We start from the raw sequence: 23,053 nt of genomic DNA, 5'->3' as shown, positions 1-23,053 counted from the left end.
TTTCCAGCTTTCACTTCTATCATTTCTGGTGTCTTGTCTATAATTATTATTTTAGTGTCATCAGCAAATAATGAAGTTTCTCCTTGTGTGACCTACATTAATGTAAATGAGAAAAAATATTGTGCCTAACACACTCCCTTGAGGAACTGCAGTGTTCAAATATTTTTGATCTGAAAGACATTTCACCACTTAATTTGAGCCACTTGGAATTTGCGATATTCTATCCTTAACACTCTGTCTGTAGATAAGATCTAAACCATTTATTTAAAACCTCTATTATTTGTAGCTTCAAGTTTACCTAGAAGTATTTGATTAAAGAGCTGTAATAAATCCCATAGACGCAATAAATACATACAAATTTTTCGATTGTATTCAAAACATTATTTGCCATTCATGCCCAACCTTCTTGGTCCACGCTTCTATAGCATAGAATCTCCACAGAAATACTTTAGAATATGTTTATATTTGCAGCTTATTCCTCTGAAAGTAAGAGAATATAAACACATTTAATTCATGAGAAGCATATAATTTCGTTGTTGTTTGTTGTTATTATCAAAAGCACTTTTCTTGACACTCTAAAAATTTTTTATGGAGTCCTATGATCCACCCTGTTTTACACTTCACTCAACTTTATAAGTCACGAATATTTGCTTCAAAAGTAAACGAGTTGAAGATTCTTGCCGTTTGTGCCTCAGATTTAGCAACAATTATAGAACTAGCTTCTCCTGTGTTGGGATTTATTATCACGTCTGTGTGGTTTTCTCTTAAACTACAGATACTGCATTCCATATAGGTTTCCTACGTTCCACATTCACCGATTTGGCTGAAAATGTAGGGAAGCAAACTCTACTTGTCGAATAGGTGTACGACGTGTTTCTGTTAAAAAGTCAGGTCTTGTGGAGTTTACTATCATTTTTTGTCATTGGGAGAAAACGACATCATTCAGTAAATGTTTTTACGTTACAAGAGAATCCCGTAAAGCACCGTTTCGTATCTCCCAACGTCCTTAGGAAAATAAATAATCACAAAAGTGGTGTAATTTTTTAGTTATTGTCGGTTTTCGTGGCACTACATACACTCCCTGCTATAAAAACTATGTCATAATTCAATAAAAACATTAGTATTCGCACTCATCGGATATCGTATTCGGATATCGTATTTCAGAAGTGTCGCTTGCTGGCTCCTTGGAGCGCTGCTACAGCTGTGGGTAACAAAAACGAGACGGAGTGTTGCGACTGCCATGTACATTAAACTCCCATAGACAGAATACCTCCTAAAAGTGAAACAACAAGCGATTCTCTCATGGCAGGAAGAATGGAATGAAAGCCAACAAAGAAGAGGTAAAAGCTATGCACGTATACAGACATTCATACCAAGACAAGGGGCTTGCGAACTTTAAACATTCAAGGAAAATTACAACGTCCATTGTGAGAATGCGTCTCAATCATGGATCTGCCCCTGCCCATTTACATATAATCGGCGTATCAGAGACACCCCTCTGTCAATGTGAAGAGGAAACAATTGGTGATGTAAATCACATCTTATTTCAGTGTAGACGCTATGAGGAAGGCAGAGGTAACTCTTTAAAGGACCTCTTAAGACTTTGTCACTGCCAGCCATTTTGAACGATCCAAATTCTCGGAGACACAACCAGGAGTACATACGATGCCATATCCCGGTTTACAGCGAAAGAAGACATAAAAATCTAAAATGAATTGAACTTAACTAAAGAACTTAATTAACAAATAAAATTTCAGGAGTCAACCGTGTTTCGTAATCTGATTACAGTAATTTTGATCTGAAAACATATGAATGTATGCCCTAAACAGTATGTATGACGAAGAAAAAATGTTACCTTGTTATATGTGTTAGTCCATTTACTTGTGATGCCTAAAAATTTTGTATGCTAGAAGCCAATAAAAAAGGAAAATAATAGACTGTGGTATCTCTGAATTGAATATTGAGTACTGTAAACATCGTTGGTTAACGTGTTATGTTGACATTGACAACGTGTTGATTGGAATGCGTGTGGAATGTTATGGGCTGTATGTTGACGTTGTCATGTGTAGCGATTTCCTTACTGCTGGGGCTTCATTGTGCTGACTTCAGTGACGATTTTCTGGCTATGTTTCAATGTAATGTATCATTGTTTTAAAAGGAAAACGATAAATTATAAAGCGAGTTGATTGTTGTGTATTCCGGTCTCGAAATCGTAGTGTGGGTGTAACAAGACTATTTCTTGCAGACGTTAAAATGACAAAGCTTATGGAGTGGCTTTTAGGCGTGAGCCTTTTCGCGAGCATATGGATTGGCCTCATAACTCGTCAAGTCTACTCGAGATTACTTGACGAATGGATGTTTCTCATCAAACCACTTCCATTAATCGTCTTGATACTGTTTGGTGTAAGTGTAAAGAGCAATTTCTTTAAATTATGTTGAGAGTAATTATAACTAAATGTCATTGGTCTGAGTGCGTTGTCGATTTCGTTGACTTCTGATCAAAGCTGAAGTGTGGAATTTCAACTTCCGATTACCTCTACTTATTCTGAATGATGTCATTTGAAGTAGTCTGAATTGTTCTGCCAAGTGCTTGTGACGTGATAAAGTCATATCTGAAGCAGTGGTTGATTTTACTTAGATTCTGATTTGTGAACTACCACATTTAGTAGTACAAATGAATACTGGTCCTTAAAGAAGGTAATACAGTGATAGATTGTAATATTATCTGACACTTCAACTTCTTGATCTCATGTGCTCTAAGTAGTTCATGGACAGTCAGGTGGTTCTGGACAGTAATCAGGTAAATGATGTAGTATTTTCACAAACGTCTAACTTCGTTAATATCTTTGTGTAGTTTTCATTTTTCTTGTTGCATCTCATTGTATGAAATTACTTATGTAGCCTACCTGTTAAATTTTGAATAGTTTCAAGAATTTCACAGTAAGTTACGCTCATTACCCCCAATTCTTAGTTGTCACGGTGTTAATGCTGCATTAAACCTTAAAGACAGATAAGAACAGTGTCCATCTGCACAGAATGGACTGTGAGATAAAGATAAGTGTAATAGTGCGGCCCCCCCTCGATCGTTGCAGACGCCTGTGGTAGTGTGAATTAACTGTAACGGAAATCTTTGGTTTTTGCATCTTAGTTTGTCAATAATAAGAATTACCATGAGTCTCATACACAGATGAGTTAAGTACTTGATTTGAAACAATTGTCTTGCTTGTCTTGAAAGGAAAAAGCATGCTAAAGAGTCACAGAAACTTTAACAGAAGACTGAAAACCTCTCTGAAATTGTCAGATAACAGATGGAGGTTAAATGTGTGTAATGAAGTTGCATAAGATACTGAATAGGCATACTGTATTCATTGATAGCTTCCAGAAGTTCAATGTTACCAATGTCTCTCATCACTGTAACTGAATTTTCAAGTAGCCAATTACAGTGTGCAGTCACAATGCACACCAGCTCATTATATAACCTACAGCATAAATATATCTTCTGTAGTTTATGTGGTGACTGAATAGCCCAAACTTCAACAACTGCTTTTCTGCTTATGTTAGCCAATTGAATGTATAGGTTTTTTGCAGTGTATTTGTATTGTCTATGAAGCAGTTCAAAAATTTACGTTTAAGGTCCTAATTAAATTTACCTGTCTGCATTTCTAGCCAATAATTTGAATAAAAAAATGGTAGGTTAAGATAATGAGCCTGAACAGATGTCCTAACTATAAGAAGTTGTTCATTCATGATGATAGATTATTACAAAACTTAAAACCTGCAGGCTTAGCATCTCTTGAACATGAGGGTAACATCTCTCACTGCATGAAATTCCAATTTACATGAATATTTTGGATTAACTGAAGCATTGGATACTGCTCCACCAACTTTTAACCAACCAAACCTTTCAAACTAATCTTGGCATCAGGCTACACTACAGATCAGTCTGTCACCACTACTTACATTCCAAAAAGTAATATACACACCAAACAAATATTTTCAGTGTCCTGTTCTCTATCCGTGTGTACATGTTGTCACATGCCATGCCACCATTACGTAGTGGGATAGAGCTGGCATCTGGTATCGATAGGTTTAGTTAACCTATATCTTGGAGTAATTAAAATGTCATTGTTAAGGATACAAATAGCCAACAATTCCTCAAACACCTGAGCAAGCAAATCTGAGATGTTAATAAATTCTTCTTGTATTAATTTCTCCCCAGTCTTGTCTTGGGTACAACTGTACATTTTATGGATTTTTTAGACCATCATGTCTTCATGCACTTGTTCAACAGTATAGATTGTGTAAATTAGCACTGCATACAGCTCCTATGTTTAAGGTGGACAACCATCTCTTAGAAACTGACAATAGAAATTGGACATCAAGAATATAGATCCCATTTGATTGAACTACAACATTTTTCAATTATTTTGTTAATACAGTGTTACTAGATAACAGTCTCAGTGAGTTTGGATGGAGGTAATCCTTGATGAGTATGTGGTACATATCCTCGTGCACCTATTGTGCTTTAGGGACCTGACTGACTTACTTTCTCTCTCTCTCTCTCTCTCTCTCTCTCTCTCTCTCTCTCTCTCCCCCCCCCCCCCCCCCCCCCCCACCTTGCCTTTCCATCCCATCAGTCTTACGCCGGGTTTGATGTGGCCTGTCATGAATTTCTGTCCTGTGCCAATCTTTTCGTCTCAGAGTAGCGCTTGCAACTTATGTCCTCAATTATTTGCTGGGTGTATTCCAATCTCTGTCTTCCTCTTCAATTTTTACCCTCCACAGCTCCCTCCAGTACCAAGGAAGTTGTTCTCCATTGTCTGAACACATGTCCTATTATCCTGTCCTTTCTTCTTGTCGGTGTTTTCCGGACATTCCTTTCTTTGCAGTTCTGCAGAGAACGTCCTTATTCCTTACCTTATTAGTGCACCTAATTTTCAACATTCTTCTGTACCACCACATCTCAAATGCTTCGATTCTCTTCTGCTCCAGTTTTCCCACAGTCCAAGTTTCATTACCATACAATGCTACACTACCAAATGTACATTCTCAGAAATTTCTTCCTCAAATTAAGACCTGTGTTTGGTACTAGTAGATTTTTCTTGTCCAGAAATGCCCTTTTTGGTTGTGGCGGGTCTGCTTTTTATGTCCTCCTTGCTCAGTCCTTCAAGGGTTATTTACTCACCTAGGTATCAGAATTTCTTAATGTCATCGACTTCATCATCATCAGTTTCGATTTAAAGTTTCTCACTGTTCTTATTTCTGCTACTTCTCATTACTTTCATCTTTCTTAGATTTACTCTCAATCCATATTCTGCACTTATTAGACAGTTGATTCCATTCAACACATTCTCTAATTCTAATCCACATTCATTGAGGATAGTAACGTCATCAGCCGATCTAATCATTGATACCCTTTTACCTTGACTTTTAATCCCACTCTTGAACCTTCCTTTTATGATGTATAGATTGAACAGTAGGGTGAGAGACTACATGCCTGTCTTATACCCCTTTTAATCCGAGCACTTCGCTCTTGGTTTTCCGCTCTTATTGTTCTCTCATGGTTCTTGTACATATTGTGTGTCACCCTTATTTCCCTATAGCTTACCCCTATTTTTCTCAGAATTTCAGACATCTTGCACCATTTTACATTTTCAAACACTTTTTCTAAGTCCTACAAATGTGTATTGATTTTTCCTCTGTCTTGCATCCATTGTCACCTGTAATGTCAGAACTGCTTCTATTGCTTTTACCTTTCCTAAAGCCAAACTGATTGTTATCTAACAGATCCTCAATTTTCTTTTCCACTCTCCAGTATACTATTCCTGTCGGCAACTTGGTTGCATAAGCTGTTAAGTTGACCGTGCGATAATTGTTGCACATGTCGGTTTTTGCTATCTCCAGAATTGTGTGGATTATGTTTTTCCCAAAGTCTATACCATAATGCTAGTACCATAGATTGTACACACAAACATGAATAGTCATTTTGTTGCTACTCCAATCAATGATTTTAGAAATTCTGTGATCTGAAGTCTTCCAAAGCTGTTTCAAATTCTGGATCCCCTATCTCTTCCCTGTTGACTACTGTTTGTTTTTCTGTCACGTCATCAGACAAGTCCTCCTCCTTCTCATATACCCTTCACTGTTCTCGATCCACACATTTGCTCTGTTCTCTGCATTTAACATTGGAATTCCAATTGGAGTCTTAATGTTTCTGAGCTTGCTTTTAATTTCACAGACTGTTTTAAAGTCAGTCCTTCAGATGATCATTTCTTTTTTGATTTCCTCGCATATTTCATGTAGCCATTTTGCCATAGCTTCCCTGCACATCCTATTTGTTTCATTCCTAAGTGACTTGTATGACTGTATTCTTAAATTTCCATAAACATTTTTGTACTACTTCTTCTATTGATCAACTGAACTATTCCTTATGTTATCCGTGATTTCTTCACAGCTGCCTTCCTAGACCCTGTGTTTTTCTTTCCATCTTATGTAGTTGCCCTTTTTAGATATCTCTTGCACAATTGGTAGCCTCGGAGAACTTCAAGCATATCTTTTCATTCCGTAATGCTTCTATATCCCATTTCTTTGTGCAATATCTTTTGCCAACTAGTCTCTTCAACTTCAGCGTACTCTTCTTCATTATTAAATTGTGATCTTAATCTATGTCTGCTCCTGGGCACGCCTTACAATCCAATATCTGATTTCTGAATCTCTAGCTGACCATGATTTTAATCTGAGTTCTTCCCATTTCTCCTGGCCTTTTCCAAGTATACCTCCTCTCCATGTGATTCTTGAACAGAGTATTTGCTGTGACAAGCTGAAATTTATGGCAGAACTCAATTAGTCTTTCTCCTCTCTTATTCCTGGTACCAAGCTCATATTCTCCCATAACCCTTTCTTCTACTCCTTCCATTACAACCTCATTCCAATCCCCTGTGACTATTAGATTTTCATCTCCCTTAACATACTGGATTACCTGTCCAATATTCCTATGTATTTCCTGCATTTCTTCTGCTTCTGCTTGTTACATTCCCATGCATACCAGAAATGTTGTTTTTAGTGTTGGGTTGCTGTCAATTCTTATGACAGCAGCCTTATCAGTGAACTGTTGAGAGTAGCTCACTCTTTGCCCTGCCTTTCTATTCATAACAAATCCTGCTCCTGTTATACCATTTTCTACTCCTGTTGATATTACCCTATACTCATGTGACCAGAAATCCTTATCTTCTTTCCATTTCACTTCACTGACTCCCACTATATGTAGACTGAGCTTTAACATTTACCTTTTTAGGTTTTCTAGTTTCCTGACCACTTTCAAACTCCTTACGTTTCCTACCCCCACTCCTAGAAGATTATCCTTTCTTTGATTTTTCAGTCTTTTTTCTCTTGGTCACCTCCCCCTTGGCAGATCCCCCTCCCTGGAGATCCAAGTGGGGGACTAGTCCAGAATCTTTCACCAATGAAGAGATCATCTTGACACTTGTTCAGTTGTAGTCCACATGTCATATGAATACATGTTATTTGTCTTTAATGCAGTGGTCTCCAATGCCTTCTGCATTCTTGTGCTGTTGATCATTGCTGATTCTGCCGCTTTTTAGGAGCAGTTTCCCACCCCAAGGAATCTCTGTCTGCTCCTCTGTCCTCTTTGACAAGGTTGTTGGCAAGATGAGGGTGATTTTTTTATGCCAAAGTCTTCAGTGGCCATTGCTGTTCATTTTTATTCAAAATTTAAGCTGTGGCAGGTTTTGAACCTGAGACCGAGGACATCAAAAACGTTACCACTGGACCACAGGTGCTGGACAACGTGACTCGGAAATGAATATTTCATGTTCCAAGCAGAATTATTTTAACCTAGAGACATTATGGCAATTGAGATAGCATACTGACAATAACATTCTGATTTATTGTGACTTCCTCACATATTTTAACAGTAAGATGTATAGTACAGGTGTGCAGTAGATCAGTTAGCTGCTGTCAAAAAATGCAGTTGTGTATGCATACAGAGACAGGAATGGGAGTGTTATTTTGCTTGGCACCAAGTCCTACCATCGTGAGTGGAAGAATCTGGCAGACAGTGCTTGCAATCCAGCTCTTTGAAGACCCACACAGGTATTGTTTATTTTGTCAATCTAAAAACTAGTTTGTTTAAGCTGTACACACTAGTCTGTCCTGTGCAAGTCCCTTCATCTATGCTTAACTGCTGCATCTTACATCCATGTGAAACTGCTTACAGTATTCAAACTCTGGTGTCCCTCGGTATGTGTTCTATCAATGAGTGCCTTTATTTAGTCAAGTTCTCCCTAGTTTGATTCAGTACCTCTTCAATAGTCACCTGACGTACCAATATAAAGTGATATTTGATTCAAAGTAGTTGTGGCTATAGAGGCTGCTGCTTGCTACATTTCACCTGCTGGCCCAGGTAGTCCCAGTGAGTTTCTGTGTGTATGTGAGCAGCTCTGTGAGTGTGGATGTTGTCATCTTGGAAGACGGGAGTGTCCGGCCTACACTTCATGAACATGTAGAAGAAAGGGCAACACTTCGCTACTGAGATTCTTGAAATATATAAACATCCTGTTGCATGTTCATTGTAATCTGAATGAGTGGGCTCTAGTCATGGTATGTAAAACTCTGGCACCAAAACACAGCAGGCCCATTGAAGATGTGCAGCTGTGAGTGCCAATGTAAGTAATGGCCTTTCGGGATTACATTATTACAAATGTCTGTTACATGCAGTTACCTTCACAATTTTCACTCATAAACTGGTTAAGATGGATCAATAGTTTGTCGAGTTTGAAACCAATATTCAGTGACAAGGTATGACTCTAGTTTCTGGCACCTGTCAGGTAGCATCTTTCTATGAACACTATTCCTATGCTGTGTTCCATGGTTGCAAGTAATAGACACACTGGACAATTTACATTGATACACTGAAAAACCGTACAACTGTGGTATGATCATGGGTGTGTTGAAACTCGGTAGCTCTTTTCTGCCGTTCTGCATGTGGATCCATCCAACTGCACTTATTCCATTTGACTGACTGGCATGCACACACCACTTCAGTGCTATACGTCAGAGCTGCAGGATCAAATGACCACATGCTATCAGTTCTACACCATGGATCCATCCAACTGCATTTATTCCATTTGACTGACTGGCATGCACACCACTCCAATGCAATATGTCAGTGCTGCAGGATCAAATGACCGCATGCTATCAGTTCTACACCATCTACAGTGCACAGTGCTCCAGAGTGACCAGTGAGCTCTTTTAATCCGTGAGAGGTGACCAATATTTTGTCCAGTACTCTTACATCAAGACTATTGGCACAGTCCACAAGAGCCAATAGGATGAACCTTATGCTGAGTTTGGGGAGACACCACTTACTATCTGGTTGGCAGCTCCTCATGCTATCAGGTGTACATGTTCTTTACTGTAACAGAGCCATCTGCATATCGAGCCATTGCTCCAAAGCAATCTTCACAAATTGTCCTCAAGTTACGAAGCTGTATGGGAACATTATAAAGCACAAGTTATTGGCAGTTTGATGCAGTACAAATAGCAGCTGTAACCCCAGATTGGAGCAGGCTATCACCTTGGCTATTGAAGGCGTGCAGAGTGATTTTACTGACGTACAGGGTAAACTGCACCTCCAGGAGTGTGTGTTTTTGTTTGATTTTAAATACACACTACAACTACACAGCTGTACTTTTTAATAGGTCTAAGTGAGGGGGAGGGGGGGGGGCACAGCAGCTTTCTGTCAAACTCAGTAGTTTTTCTTGAGAGTGCCCTCTGGAACCCTGATGGTGCTTGACTAGGTGGTATGTGTTTCTGCCATGAAATTTCACGTCTGCTCAGGCTCCCTTACTGCCCTTTAACCTATAGTCCCCCCTCCCCCAAACACACACACACACACACACACACACACACACACACACACACACACACACACACACACACACACGCAACGTTCCAAGACTCCCTTCTCTGCCTGAAAGGCTGCAGAAGGAAGTATGATTATAATGGTTAGCAGGGGTCATGGGAATTTAGAGAAATGAATAAGTAGATGTGCCAGCCAATGAAGTGTCTACCCTGAGTTGGGTGCTTATTGTATTATTCCCTAACATGTTATATCTCACTGTTGAGGTATTGTGTGGTCAGTTCAACATGGCATTTTTAGGTAGGGTATTCTGAACTATGGTTCCATAAGGTAGTAGACATCAAGCTTGCACTGTATCATTTATGGCACTGCGAACTACAAGTGTCTGTGGTCACTGTTATGGAAAGTGTCGTGTATCTCACTTTGCTGTGTCTTGTGTGTTGGGTTTCTTAGTGAGTGAAAAGGTTACTTCAGATACATCTCAGACTTTGAGTATGACTTGCTAGATGGAGGAGGGATCAATGATTCCTATCAGTTATGCTTCCATAAAAGCCCAAATCATGATTGGAGGCTGCTAGCTTCACAAGGGGAGATAGGGTTTGATCCCCTGCATTGCTCCTCTCCTCATGGCAGTCAAGGTCCTTACTTCATTACACTAACAGCCAACTACCACTTTAAAGTGTGTGTACTTACCTGGCCTCAACTTACCTCCGTCAGGCTAATAAGAGACATGAAGGCCACCTCACTTGACTATGGATAGGGCACATACTGGTTGGTATGTGGCTTCCTACTTCATTGAGAGGACCCATAAATTGCAGTACTTGTGGCATTCAGATCTTGAACACCTTATTTTAATTGAATGTATTTTATATTCAGATGAAAGGACATACGGTAGTTTACAAGCTGATCTGTCCTTTATTTTAATAGGGTATAAGACAAATGTGGGAAGACATTTCAGAATCTTGTCAGCCAAATTAAGAGGGAGAAGTGTTTAATTGTGACTGGCTCATCCAAGTTTAGGTAAGCGATCAGTCAGTCGCGCTTATTTCAGTCATTGTTCTATAGTTCTATCAGAAATTTTGATAGTATGCGTGATTGGGTTTCAAATGATAGGGGAATATGTGTGAAAATGGGGGAATGTTCGTGATTTTGAGTGAATTTGTATTTTATACACTTTTAGTTTTACCTGTTTTAATAACATTTGTCTCGCATTGTTGCAAAAGTGGTGGTAATGCCATCACTATTCATCACCCTAAAAATTCACACTATAATCCCGTTTTGAGACACTTTTATTCTTCTGATCTTTCAATTCCTTAACCGACCACAAATATGAGATGTTTGTGGCATATCAGTGTCATCGTATGACATCTTACTTTTTATAGATAACAATCTGTCCACTGTTTTAAGTAAGTGAGACAGGTGTGGAAAATGTTTTGGTTTTGTGCATAGGCCAGACTTCTGACCAAATCACTGGATGGGATATTTTAATGTATCTCAGAATGGCTGGTCCCCATTTTATTCAGTGATCAAGCCAGCCTTGATTATCTGAATCACTTGTACAATTTTGATTGTATGTCCATTTCTCTTCTAATTCATATTTTTAAAATGAGACTTGAGTTTTTGTTAAAGAACGTCTACCATCCATGCATGAAACTGGTGTCAAACATTTCCTTCTACTCACAATGACTGACATTTTCTCCGTTTCTATTAGTGGTCAACCAGTCATATGTACGAGGGAGTAACATTTAGTAGTGGATTCTCTATTTGTGGTGTTTTATTCTATGTTACACTGGTTTGTTTCACTGTGAGGACAAGGGCGTGGATGTTCATGTAGACATGCACACTTCTACACATGATGTTTATTATCCATTTTAATATGTTGAAAAGCAACCATTGTCTATGTTGTCATTGCCATATAGCCTTTCAAACCCCTAGTATGTTTTTATTGTCCCAGCAAGACAGCTTATAAAGGGAAACATCATTCTTACTATGCATTTAGTTCACATTCTCCTTAAAACCATTGTGTTAAGTGCCATCATCATCGTCATCACAACCATCAAGTTCTTAGCATCTCTGGTAGAATTACAATGTCATTGACAAACTTTAAAGTTTTTGTTTCCTCTTCCTGAACTTGAATTCCTTTCCCAAATCTTCCCTTGATTTTCTTTACTTCTTGCTGAATGTACATAATTGTTTGTACCATCTTTATCTTAGACTCACTACTAATATTCTAATCCACGTATGTATAATGCGCTGGCACTCCAGCAATATGGAGACTCACAGACAGGAAATTGATGGCCGTAACTCTCGGGGCTCACAAAAACACATGGATGGCTATCGGCACTTGCAGGAAATAAATAGCCAGCCCTGCTACTAAGTGTCCAGTCTGTATCTTGTTGTTGAAGCCACCATATACTTGAATCTCAAATTCAGTTGATACCTTGCTTTCTGGATGTGAACATTGAACTGGAACTCTGATTGTATGTGTTTTCGTTTAAGGCGATTTTACCATTGTTCATTAGTACTGATCAGAGCGCACATTACTTGCAGTTGGTGACACATGGTACCTGTATTTGTGACCCAATATATGTGTAAGCTATTTTACAAGATGGACTGTATGTTAAGATATGTGTTTGTTACATTATTACATGAGCTGTCTTTTTTCCTTTTTTCACATAACGGCTGATGACCAGCAGAATATATGCCACCTTTGAAGAAGGACCACACTGTCAAATATGTGGTCACGAGCCATAATGCATCAATAGCCATCCTCCATCAGAGCCACAGTCACATATTGTCCCTGTTTTTCCTGTGAGACTTTGATCGTAACTTCAGGTTAATCAAACTGGTTGTGAGTGGAGTTTAGTTTTACCACACTGACTTGTTCATTCAAATTAACAAAGCTTATAAAATTGGTTGTAATTTAAGCTGGAAAGATAATGAAGTAGTCACTCTCGATTTGCACATTTAGAATCTTGTGAAGGAGGCATAATTTATTGTTACTGGAAGAACATATTATAATTTTTATTAAGTGCTGGAGAAATGCCTTTGGGATGTACAACAACAAGTTGCTGAATTAGTTAGGAATTTGGAGACAGCTTTAACAGGAAAGAATTAGATTTGTTATCTCTTAACTAGATGTGGAGGTTATGTCCCACATAATGGCAATTTAATAAATGCTTTTGATGACAGGTGTATTAGAACCTTATCACACTCATCATCCCTGCTCTATTTATCCTATTATCGTTTCATTCTCAAACTTGACAGAACTGAGCTAAGGGAAAATTAGTATCATCAGCATGCCTAGTTTGTGTCACACTATGAGACAAATTTACTGTTCTAAAGATTTTAAAAATCCATTCAGTTTTATTACTGTTCTGAAGATTTTGAATACTAAGTTACTGTGAGTTTTAATAGAACAGTAAATTCTGTGCAGGATAATTATATAAGAAATTGCAACATTTCATGTACACTTCAAAGTTAATCCTTTAACTGCTCTGGACGCTTTAACGCTCGTGCCTTTGTACCTGTTCCTGTGTGCTCTGAACGTGTTTATGTGCACCAGCAGTCCTTCTACCTGGTACTCTTGAACGTGTCTATGCGTCGGCACGTTCAGAGTACCAGGTAGAAGGACTGGTGGTGCGCGTAAACATGTTCAGAACACACAGGGACATGTACAAAGACGCGCGTGTTAACACATCCAGAGCAGTTAAAGGGTTAAATAATATATTTTCTTTATTTGCATTAGCAATTGAAAGCATATGCTGTTACAGCTTTTTATGTATGTTTCAGCTATACTCCATAGCTGTAATATTGTGGAGGGTCTACAACTTCAACAATTGTGAGGATGCAGCGAAAGAATTACAGATGGTAAAATACTTTTCTATGAATTTGAGTTACCCAAAACCAGGAATGAATGATCTGTGAAAAAAAAAAAGATTAAACTTGTACCATATTAAAAGTTAAATTGTCTGACCATATCAAAAAAGAGAAACATGTTAACATCTAATATGCATTTAAGTGTTACTGATTTTTTTCTGAAGGTATTTGTCCAGGCTATAGCCTTGTGTAAGTGAAACACATGCAATAAACAGTTTAGATGAGAAGAGAATAGAGGCTTTAGACACATGATGCTACAGTAGAATGTTGCAAATTAGATGGGTGGATTGGATAAGTAATGACTGAATTAATGGAATTGACTTGCAAGAAATAGTTAGTTTGTGAGTCATATAGAGATGTGTGGGGAAGGGGGGGGGTGTAGTATTTGTGAAGTGAAACAAAGGCTTGATTATGGTAAGCAGCTTCAAGAGGATGTGGGTTCCACTAAAGAGCTGCACAGGACAGACTAGCATAGAGAGTTGCATCAAACCAGTTTTCATTCTGAAGATGACCATTAGCACCACCACCACCACCACCACCACCACCAACAACAACAACAACAAAAGAGAAACATAGAGAAAGAAGTAAAGGAGCAGGAGCAGAATAGGTGTAAAAAGGATGTGTGTTGTGGGTGGTAAGCGTGTATATTTAAGTTCTGTGAATCTAGTTTACACGGTATAGATTCAAGCAACACCTGCTGCTACCGTGTCACACATTGAGGCGTGTACACAATGGGCCAGTGAACAAGAGACAACTGTTTTGTTGGCCAAGACTTGCTTACATTGGTGTGTACAAGTGGCAAATTGGAGCCAAAGGAGCGATGGCCTTTTTGCAGTTTGGTCTGCTCGCAGTAACATAAAAGCGATGGCAGCTGTTTGATGTTGGGACCCCTCACCTAAAGTGGACACGAGGTCAAGTGTTTGTTGGTTCAGTGGCAATTTATTGTCTCCAGAATGGGTGCTTTTAAGTTTTTCAGCTGTTTAATTTAACAAGAGCATCATCAGAAACTCTTTAATATGCAGTTTAAAGTACAGTAGTTGACTGTTAAATTAAAGCCAATCAATAAAACATACTGAGAATGACTTATGGCTGTCCTGAAAAATGCAATTTCAACAGCTGCCATTTTCCATGCAGGCAAGCCTGCTCTCACTAAAGGTGTGTGTGTTTATTGTGTTTAAAAATACCAGTGTGTAGAGTGGAATATGGAGAGAGCATTAAAGCTGACATAGTTCCATTGTGTATGGGAATGTTTGTGGACCCCTACAAGCTGTGATTATAAAAACAAAATGAACAGACTATACACTTGGAGGGAAAATCAGTCAGCTACTAGAAAGTGATATTCACGATGTGAAAAGAGGAAATGGTGTCTTCATTGACATCTTTCCATTGTGAATAACAAACAGAAACAAACAAAACTGGGAGTGGCTATTAACTTCCTGCTGCAGGTACAGCTCTCCTACAGAATAGCCCATATTCCAATTGAGCTTTAAGGCAGACAATTTTGTCCCAACAAACTGCTTCCTACGTTATAAAAGAGAGGTCGTCCGCCACCATCGTTCCGTCTTCTTTTCTCACGATCAGCTTCTTGCAGGAAAATAAATGCTGCACATATGACAACTGCTAGAAGCCTCTTCTTCCCTCATAATACTGGCTGGTGAAATTGTAATTAAAGCACTACTTAATAACAAAATAGGAAGGAGCAACATCAGCAAGTTACAAGAGCTAACTGTGATTCCACATGTCCGAATCTGTTGACCCCAAGCCCTTAATTTCTTGTGGACGAGAAGCCAAAAGCAAATGCATTGCCGACCAATGTTCAGCTGAATCCAGTCTCTGTCATTCATTGGCCTAGTGTGGACGTGCTTTAGGCACCTCCACCACACCACAAGAAATACAAGAAGCAACATCAGCAAAGGACCAAGAAATACACCAAGATTGCGAATTGGCTGTCAAGCAAGGATAAAATGTATAGAATTAAAAGAAAACTGAGCATCAAATTTATTCTATTAAATCCCATTAAACTCAGTTATCAGCTACAGGCTACATCAGAGCTCCAGTCACTACACTGTGCAATATACCTTATGGGCATAGTGCTCAACTAGGTTGTTCAGTTTTAGAGATACAAAAAAGTGCCTTATATTGTAAATAATCTGTTTTACTTTTATATAATCTACTTTTATATAATCCATTCTGCTCTTTTTGCTACCTTAGCCAGCATTTCCCACGACTTTCTTCTGACAGCAGGAAGTTCCATTCCCTAACTGTTTCAGCAATTAGTGCATTCACATGTGAGGTTTGCTGGTAATTTCTTAGATGCAACTTTGCACAGCTCATTTAGTGTGAATCTGCCAGATCATTCAAAGTCTTCTGTAGAGTACCACTTCTGTCTGTCTAGTTCCGTGGTAGAGTGTTTATATACACAAAAGTCACAACCAGTGTTGGGATGATATTTACTGATGCAAATATGTTGACTTTCATCTCTTCTAATGTGTCCATCCACTTCCATGAGATGGGATGAATTGAACAGTACCCTCAGAGATGGTGCTCTGTATTTGGCAGCCTGTGTTACATACTTTCCTTTTAGATTGTTGGCTGTGGATTTTCTCAGTAAAAATAATCTGAATTGTTTAGACAGTAAGTCTATAGTAACCAAAATACAATTATGACTGCTGATGTATGCCAGTGGACCAAACGGGTGATTTGCCAGAAAGTCTTGTACTCGAATGAGTACTAATTAAGTACAATATTATGAGAAGGAAAGTTGCTACTCACCATATAGAGGAGATGGTGAGTTGCAGATAGGCTCAACAAAAAGACTCTCACAATTAAAGCTTTCGGCCATTAAGGCCTTCATCAACAATAGACTCACAAACGAGAGAGAGCGCGCGCACACACACACACACACACACACACACACACACACACAGCGCGTGCGCGTGACTGCAGTTTCAGGCAACTGAAACGGAAAGATATCTCAGGCAAATGAAACAGAAAGAGATGGTGAATCCATATAATAATGCACGGGGAAGGGGGAAATAAATCGGTTTAGAACAAATGTGCAAAATGTCTGCCATAAAACAATCTTTGGAAACAACTAAATGAAAAACCATAAATTCAATGAGTTGTTTTGTATGTTGCATGGATTATTATTCATTCATTTCCTTAGAGTCAGTCCAGTCTATGGAACCAAGCAGTTGAAAACAACTAACACAGTCCATTTGATTTTACATATTGACTGAATTGTTCACTCTTTCTTTTTAAGTGAAACCAGTCTGTAGTGCTTTCATTGATTGAATTAGAGCAGCAATACACAATTGGTAGTGTGTCACACCCTTGGAGTGCACCCCCCACCCCCGGGGAAACTGAAGACATCATGGGGGCTTGCCAATGCTAAAATAAGCATTTGACATGTTCGTTTCATTGTGTACTGAATAGAAAAATTCTTTTCATAATTTAAAACAATTTATATATTGCTGTGGTTTAACTTGTTCGAGAGACAATTAATGCATCACTAATGAAGCTTATATGTTGGGATTACAAAGTTGAGCATAAAACTTCCACTAAAAGTGTGTGAAAAAGAAAGGAGCATTGGCAGATTTTAGCAACAGTTTGCTTTCTGTTGTACTGAAAAGGTGTGGTGATCCCCGTGACTTGAAAATCATTTTAATCTAGATCTTAAACTTTTGCTCAGCCATTTACTTGTAGGAAGGGTAAATACTTTTGCAGAAAAGTATATCACTGGCTATCTACTAATCACACCCACACATACAAACCCTTTTACATTTCTCAGCCTGTGTAAAGCAGCAAGTATAGTATTTCACAAGTATGAGAGGGAAAAAAAAAACTGTTCACATTCACACATTGGTACTTTACTCTCACAGTTAAACCTATATCTAGGCAACACTGTGAACAGTTTGCAACCAAGTTTGCAGCACACTGGAATGCTAGAAGTGACAACTGAACTCACCTGATTCCCAGTGCAGTTAGTCCTGGATGGAAACAATCAATTCTTTTGGTGTAATCAAATCATCACTTTTGACGGCTCTTGTTATAATAGGCTGACACTATTGTTGTTGTTCTGATATTTGTTTTTTATTTAGTGCCAATAACTAGCTTTTAGTTCAATTTTTCTTCCATGTTTATGAATAGTGCATTTGCTTAGTAGTGACATTTGGGTCTGGATCACAATCCTGAAACACTGATTTGCATGGGGCTTGGGAAAATCACATGACTGAATAAAAAGTAATCCTCAAGATAAATTCAAAGTGATACACAGTATCTAAAACGCTTTCTCATTTTCTGAAACTATTTCAATTAAAGAAATTCAAATAAAATTAAACATTGATTGACAGACACTTTTTGCAAAAAATACTTCTGACAAGCGGGTTTATATACTTAAAAATCAAGTGATTAAATAACCAAACAATTAAAAAGTGTATCCTATTCACTTTCTGTTCTTTTCACCATAGAATTTACTGAAAGTAAGTTATCAGTGACGGGTGAAAGCTGACAGAAAAAGAGAGATAGCTTTAGTATAATGGGCAATCAAATGAAAACATTGCGGATGGAAAAAAATAAGTAAACTGTATTCCAAAAAGAATCACCATAATCGAAAAAGGAATCATCATAACTGTTCATACATTTATCCTCCTATGAGACAAGAGGTCAATGCCTTCATGAAAAAATGTTTGCAGTAGCCTATGGAAACATGACTGTATCCAGGAGTGCACCTCTTCATCTGAAGCAAGTTGATGGCCGTGAATACCGTTCTTTAAGGCTCCAAAAATCGTATGGAGAGAGATTGAGACTGTATGGAGAATGTACGAGGGTCACTCCAAAAGAAATGCACACTATTTTTGTAAAAATACAGTTTTCATTCTGCATGTGTGAAAGTTTTACAGTGTGTAGATACATCCTTCCCGCTTGTTTTCAAACTTGGTTCAACCTTTTCCCGTGAGTGGTGCCGTCACAGCATGTCTTCAAGATGGGTTCTACACTTGACGTTTGTCATAAGCAACATGCTGTCATAGAATTCCTGTGCTGTGAAAATGAGACAGCGGGAAACATCCACAAGAGGTTGAAAAAGGTGTATGGAGATGCTGCTGTCGATCGCAGTAAAGTTAGTCGGTGGGCAAGCAGGTTACATGATGAAAGTGGGCAAGGCAATATTGAGGATTGTCTTCGCAGCGGCAGGCCTCGTACAGCACACACTCCAGACAATGTGCAGAGAGTTAACGAATTGGTGACTGCCGACAGACGCATCAAAGTGAAAAAATTGTCACACAACATTGGGATAGGGGAAGGAAGTGTTTGCAGAATACTGAAAGTGTTGACGTTAAAGGTTTGTGCCAGGTGGGTTCCCATGATGATGACAGTGGCTCACAAAGAAACAAGGAAAACGGTATGCAGCAAACTTTCTCGTACTGAGAATGGTGTAGATGAATTTACATGGCTCCATCATTTTTCACCAGAGACGAAGAGGCGATCAATGGAGTGGCATAATGCAAATTCACCCAAGAAAAAAAAAATTCAAAACCACACGTTCTCCTGGAAAAGCTATGCTACAGTGTTTTTCGTTCCGAAGGACTCTTGCTTGTGGACACCGTGCCAAGTGGAACCACCATAAATTCTGATGCATATGTGATGACACTGAAGAAATTTCAAGCTCGACTTAGTCGTGTTCGACCACATCGGAAAAAGTAGGATGTTTTGCTGTTGCATGACAATGCACGGCCACATGTCAGTCAAACAAACCATGGAAGCAACCACAAAACTCAGATGGACAACACTGAAACATCCGCCTCACAGTCCTGACCTGGCTCCATGTGACTATCATCTCTTTGGGAAACTGAAAGACTCTCTTCTTGGAACAAGGTTTGAAGATGATGACTCCCTTGTGCACGGTGCCAAACAGTGGCTCCAATAGGTTGGTCCAGAATTTTACCGTGCGGGTATACAGGCGCTGGTTCCAAGATGGTGTAAAGTAGTTGAGAGGGATGGAAATTACGTGGAGAAATGAAAATATTGTTCCTAAAGAACGTATCTACACACTGTAAAACTTTCAAACATGTAGAATAAAAGATGGATTTTAAAAAAATAGTGTGCATTTCTTTTGGAGTGATCCTCATATAATGGCTTTCCAGTGAAACTTCTGCAGTGTAATTGAAACAAACTTGGGAACATGTAGGCAGGCATTACTCTACAACAGAATGATGCCATCCATCAACATTCCTGGGTGATTGGACTTCGTGGAATGCTTCAGTCTCTGGAAAGTGTCCACGTACCACTGTAAGTTAATTTTGGTACCATGGTGTGCCTGTTGTTTTGCATACACTGTAGAAGTATTGCTGGGAATCCCTTATATATCTTTCACATAGGCCCCATCTCTCTACAAGTGTTTCCATATTTTAGATCTGTGAAGCAAGACATTCTTGGTCATCAGTTTCCTTTAGATGAGGAGGCACGTCAAGGTACAATCATGGTTCCGTAGGCAATTGCAGACATTTTTCTGTGAAGGGAATGGCCATCTTGTCTCACAGTGGGATAAATGTATTAACAGTTACAGTGATTACTTTAGAAGTAATAAATGGCTTACTTATTTTTTCGATTTGTCGTGTTTTTATTTGACTGCTATTTATAAATTTAAATTACAAAAGTCATCGTTTATTTATTTAAACATAAATTTACAATGTAGCAACAGTTATTAAAATCGAAAAAGTAAAAAAAAATTGTATGTAAGCAAATATATACATGTATTTTGAAGAAGTATACATATAACTGATGTAATTATCAGATACTTGTGTCATCCGGTTATCTTACATTAAGTGAAACCTCTCGAACTAGGAGAGTGAATGAAAGAAAAACCAACTGTACAAGAAAACAATCGAGTGACCAGTCAGCCTTTAAACTGTTGCGAGGGGGGTGGGGGGGGGGGGGGGGACGTCCAGTGTAAAGAGTTGAGTTTCTTGAAGGTGCATACTGCAGTGGATTGTTATTACAATAGTATGCATTTCATACAGTTATGTTCATTAATTTAAATGAATTTAATAGACAAAATTAAGCATTTGGTTTATTTTTATCTCTGCATTCTTTATTGTAGCTTGGGACGAGGTGGTCATATTAACATTTGTCCTATAGTTGAGATGGCGTAAGAAGATTCCTAAGAGCTTGCAATGCTTTTGCCAGCTTTCAGCTGCAAAATGCAAAGAGCTGCAGGCAAAAACAGTAGCCCACTACTGAGCTGTAACAACACTGAGGCTTTGCCATAGAGAATTTTACAAAATCATGTTAAGTTACTGGTTGAGGTGTGCCCACAAAGTTGCATTGTCCACCCCACTGTAACTGTCAGGAATCAACTTACACTGACTTAGCTATAGTTCCTTGCTGATGTTGCTTCTGATATTTCATGCAGTGTGGTGGGCACATTAGCTGCATGACTGGATATATAGGTAAAAGTAGCAGTGGTAATTTCTTGTTTCAGTACATTTCCTCGGTACAAGTGTAATAATATGTAATATGCATCATTTAGTGCCATAAGGAGGGAGACAGAAAAGAGGAGAAACAGAAAATGACAAGTGAAAAAATAATGCAGTTGCAATAATAAATAAAAGACAAAATTGGAGACAAAGGGATGGAAAAATATACAAGAAGAAGAATTAAGCAAATGAATGATTTTTTGCAAAACATCTGGAGGAAGAAATGGCTGGGGAAGGGGTGCTGGTTTGGGTTTAAGACCAGTTGAGGACAGGGTGGGAGAATATGATGTAGAGTAACTTCTCATATCTGGAATTGGGAGGAGATGTTGCTGGGTTTGAAGACCCAAATGGCCCATATGGTATGGCGGGGCAGGTACTCTTGTACCTTGAGTCACGCTGTAGTCTATGCCCATCAATTGAGTATTGGACATTCCCAAAGCAGACAGTTTTTCTGTAACCTTCCGTACATTATACTAGTTTAGCAATGGCCTTTTCTGTATGTAAAGGCATGCAGTGAACACATTGTATGATAAATGTGAGTTGTATCTCATGTTACTGTATGTAAGGGTGAATCAAATGAAAAGTCTTGACTGTGAAAAGAAAGTGAAACTGTAAGTATGCTCCTACGTAGTGTGCATCATTACTCATTACTGCAGATTGACAAACGCTGTTGTGTATGGCATGACTCCACCTCTGCCCCCCACCTCACACACACACACACACACACACACACACACACACACACACACACACAAAATCATTTTTGTAATATATTTAACAAAGTTTTTGCATGTTTATCCTCAGATAAGGTGATTGTGCTGCCCCACTAGACATTGTAGAATTGAAGATGATTTTAATGTAATGAGCTGAGATTTAGTTAAGTAGAATTAAGATGCCTCCAGTACAGCACTTACTTTTTGCTTATCAGATATTAAAATATTTTAAAATAACTTTGTCTTTGGTTTCAGGAAATCCAAGAAGCCAAAGATGATCTCAGGAAGAAAGGTTTTGTGTTTGATTCTGACAGATGAGAGAGCGTTTTATCAAGCTTGTACATTATTGTACTGCTGATTTATACATACCATTCCCTTTTTGAAATTGTAAGACTGCATGTATATTGAGAAATTAGTTTTTGTTTAACTTCTGAAATATATATTAATATATGTATATTTACCATTGGACCTTATATTTGCTGTTACATCACCAAACAGTAGACATGGGTTACAAGAGCTGCAAAATTTCTTTTGCTAATTGTGATCCAGTAGACTTCGCTAAATTTATTCCATGAAAGTGGCGTTTTTTAATCATTGAAGTGGCTGCATCATTACCAATTTTTCTAATCGTTGTGAATGAGAAGTATGTCAGTATGATCTGTGCTTGTTGGACTGCACCATGATCAAAACAACTTTGGTTTTTAAATGGCAGTAGCTATGTTGATCTTGCTGTTGGTGCATAACACAGGTTCATCCGATAGATTGTCACACATGCACTGCAAGCACATACACAAAACATATAGGTACAGATTGTTGTCATTTATTTCTTCAGTGGTAGAGAGAGTCGTAGTTATGGTTGTTGCAGAGGAGGCAGTGGTAGTATGTATGGTGCTTGTGTTGATATTGCAATAACACATTTAAAGGAAATGTAAGCACAGAACAGTTTTGCATAACATACATCACAAAACTGCTAGTTATCTATTTAATAGAGAAGAACTACAGATCATTTGAACATAACTGATGTGCTGTAACAACTGCTGATTGAATTCCTTACAGTGATACCTGCCAGACAGTAACAAGCAGTTAATATTCTGTGGTGATTTAAG

General features: G+C 38.5%; 1 protein-coding gene across 1 annotated transcript; it reads left to right on the top strand.

Moving 5' to 3' along the window:
- Positions 1-1,879: 1,879 nt before the first annotated feature.
- On the top strand, positions 1,880-22,407 carry LOC126412511 (dolichol-phosphate mannosyltransferase subunit 3). Its single transcript, XM_050082138.1, has 4 exons — positions 1,880-2,135; positions 2,246-2,403; positions 13,673-13,750; positions 22,203-22,407. Exons 1-4 carry the CDS (start codon positions 2,039-2,041, stop codon positions 22,263-22,265), a joined length of 396 nt encoding a protein of 131 aa, XP_049938095.1. The 5' UTR covers positions 1,880-2,038; the 3' UTR covers positions 22,266-22,407.
- Positions 22,408-23,053: the final 646 nt, after the last annotated feature.

Source organism: Schistocerca serialis, chromosome 7 (assembly GCF_023864345.2).
Source record: "Schistocerca serialis cubense isolate TAMUIC-IGC-003099 chromosome 7, iqSchSeri2.2, whole genome shotgun sequence".
Lineage (NCBI taxonomy): Eukaryota > Metazoa > Arthropoda > Insecta > Orthoptera > Acrididae > Schistocerca > Schistocerca serialis.
This window is presented reverse-complemented; position numbering and strand designations above follow the sequence as displayed.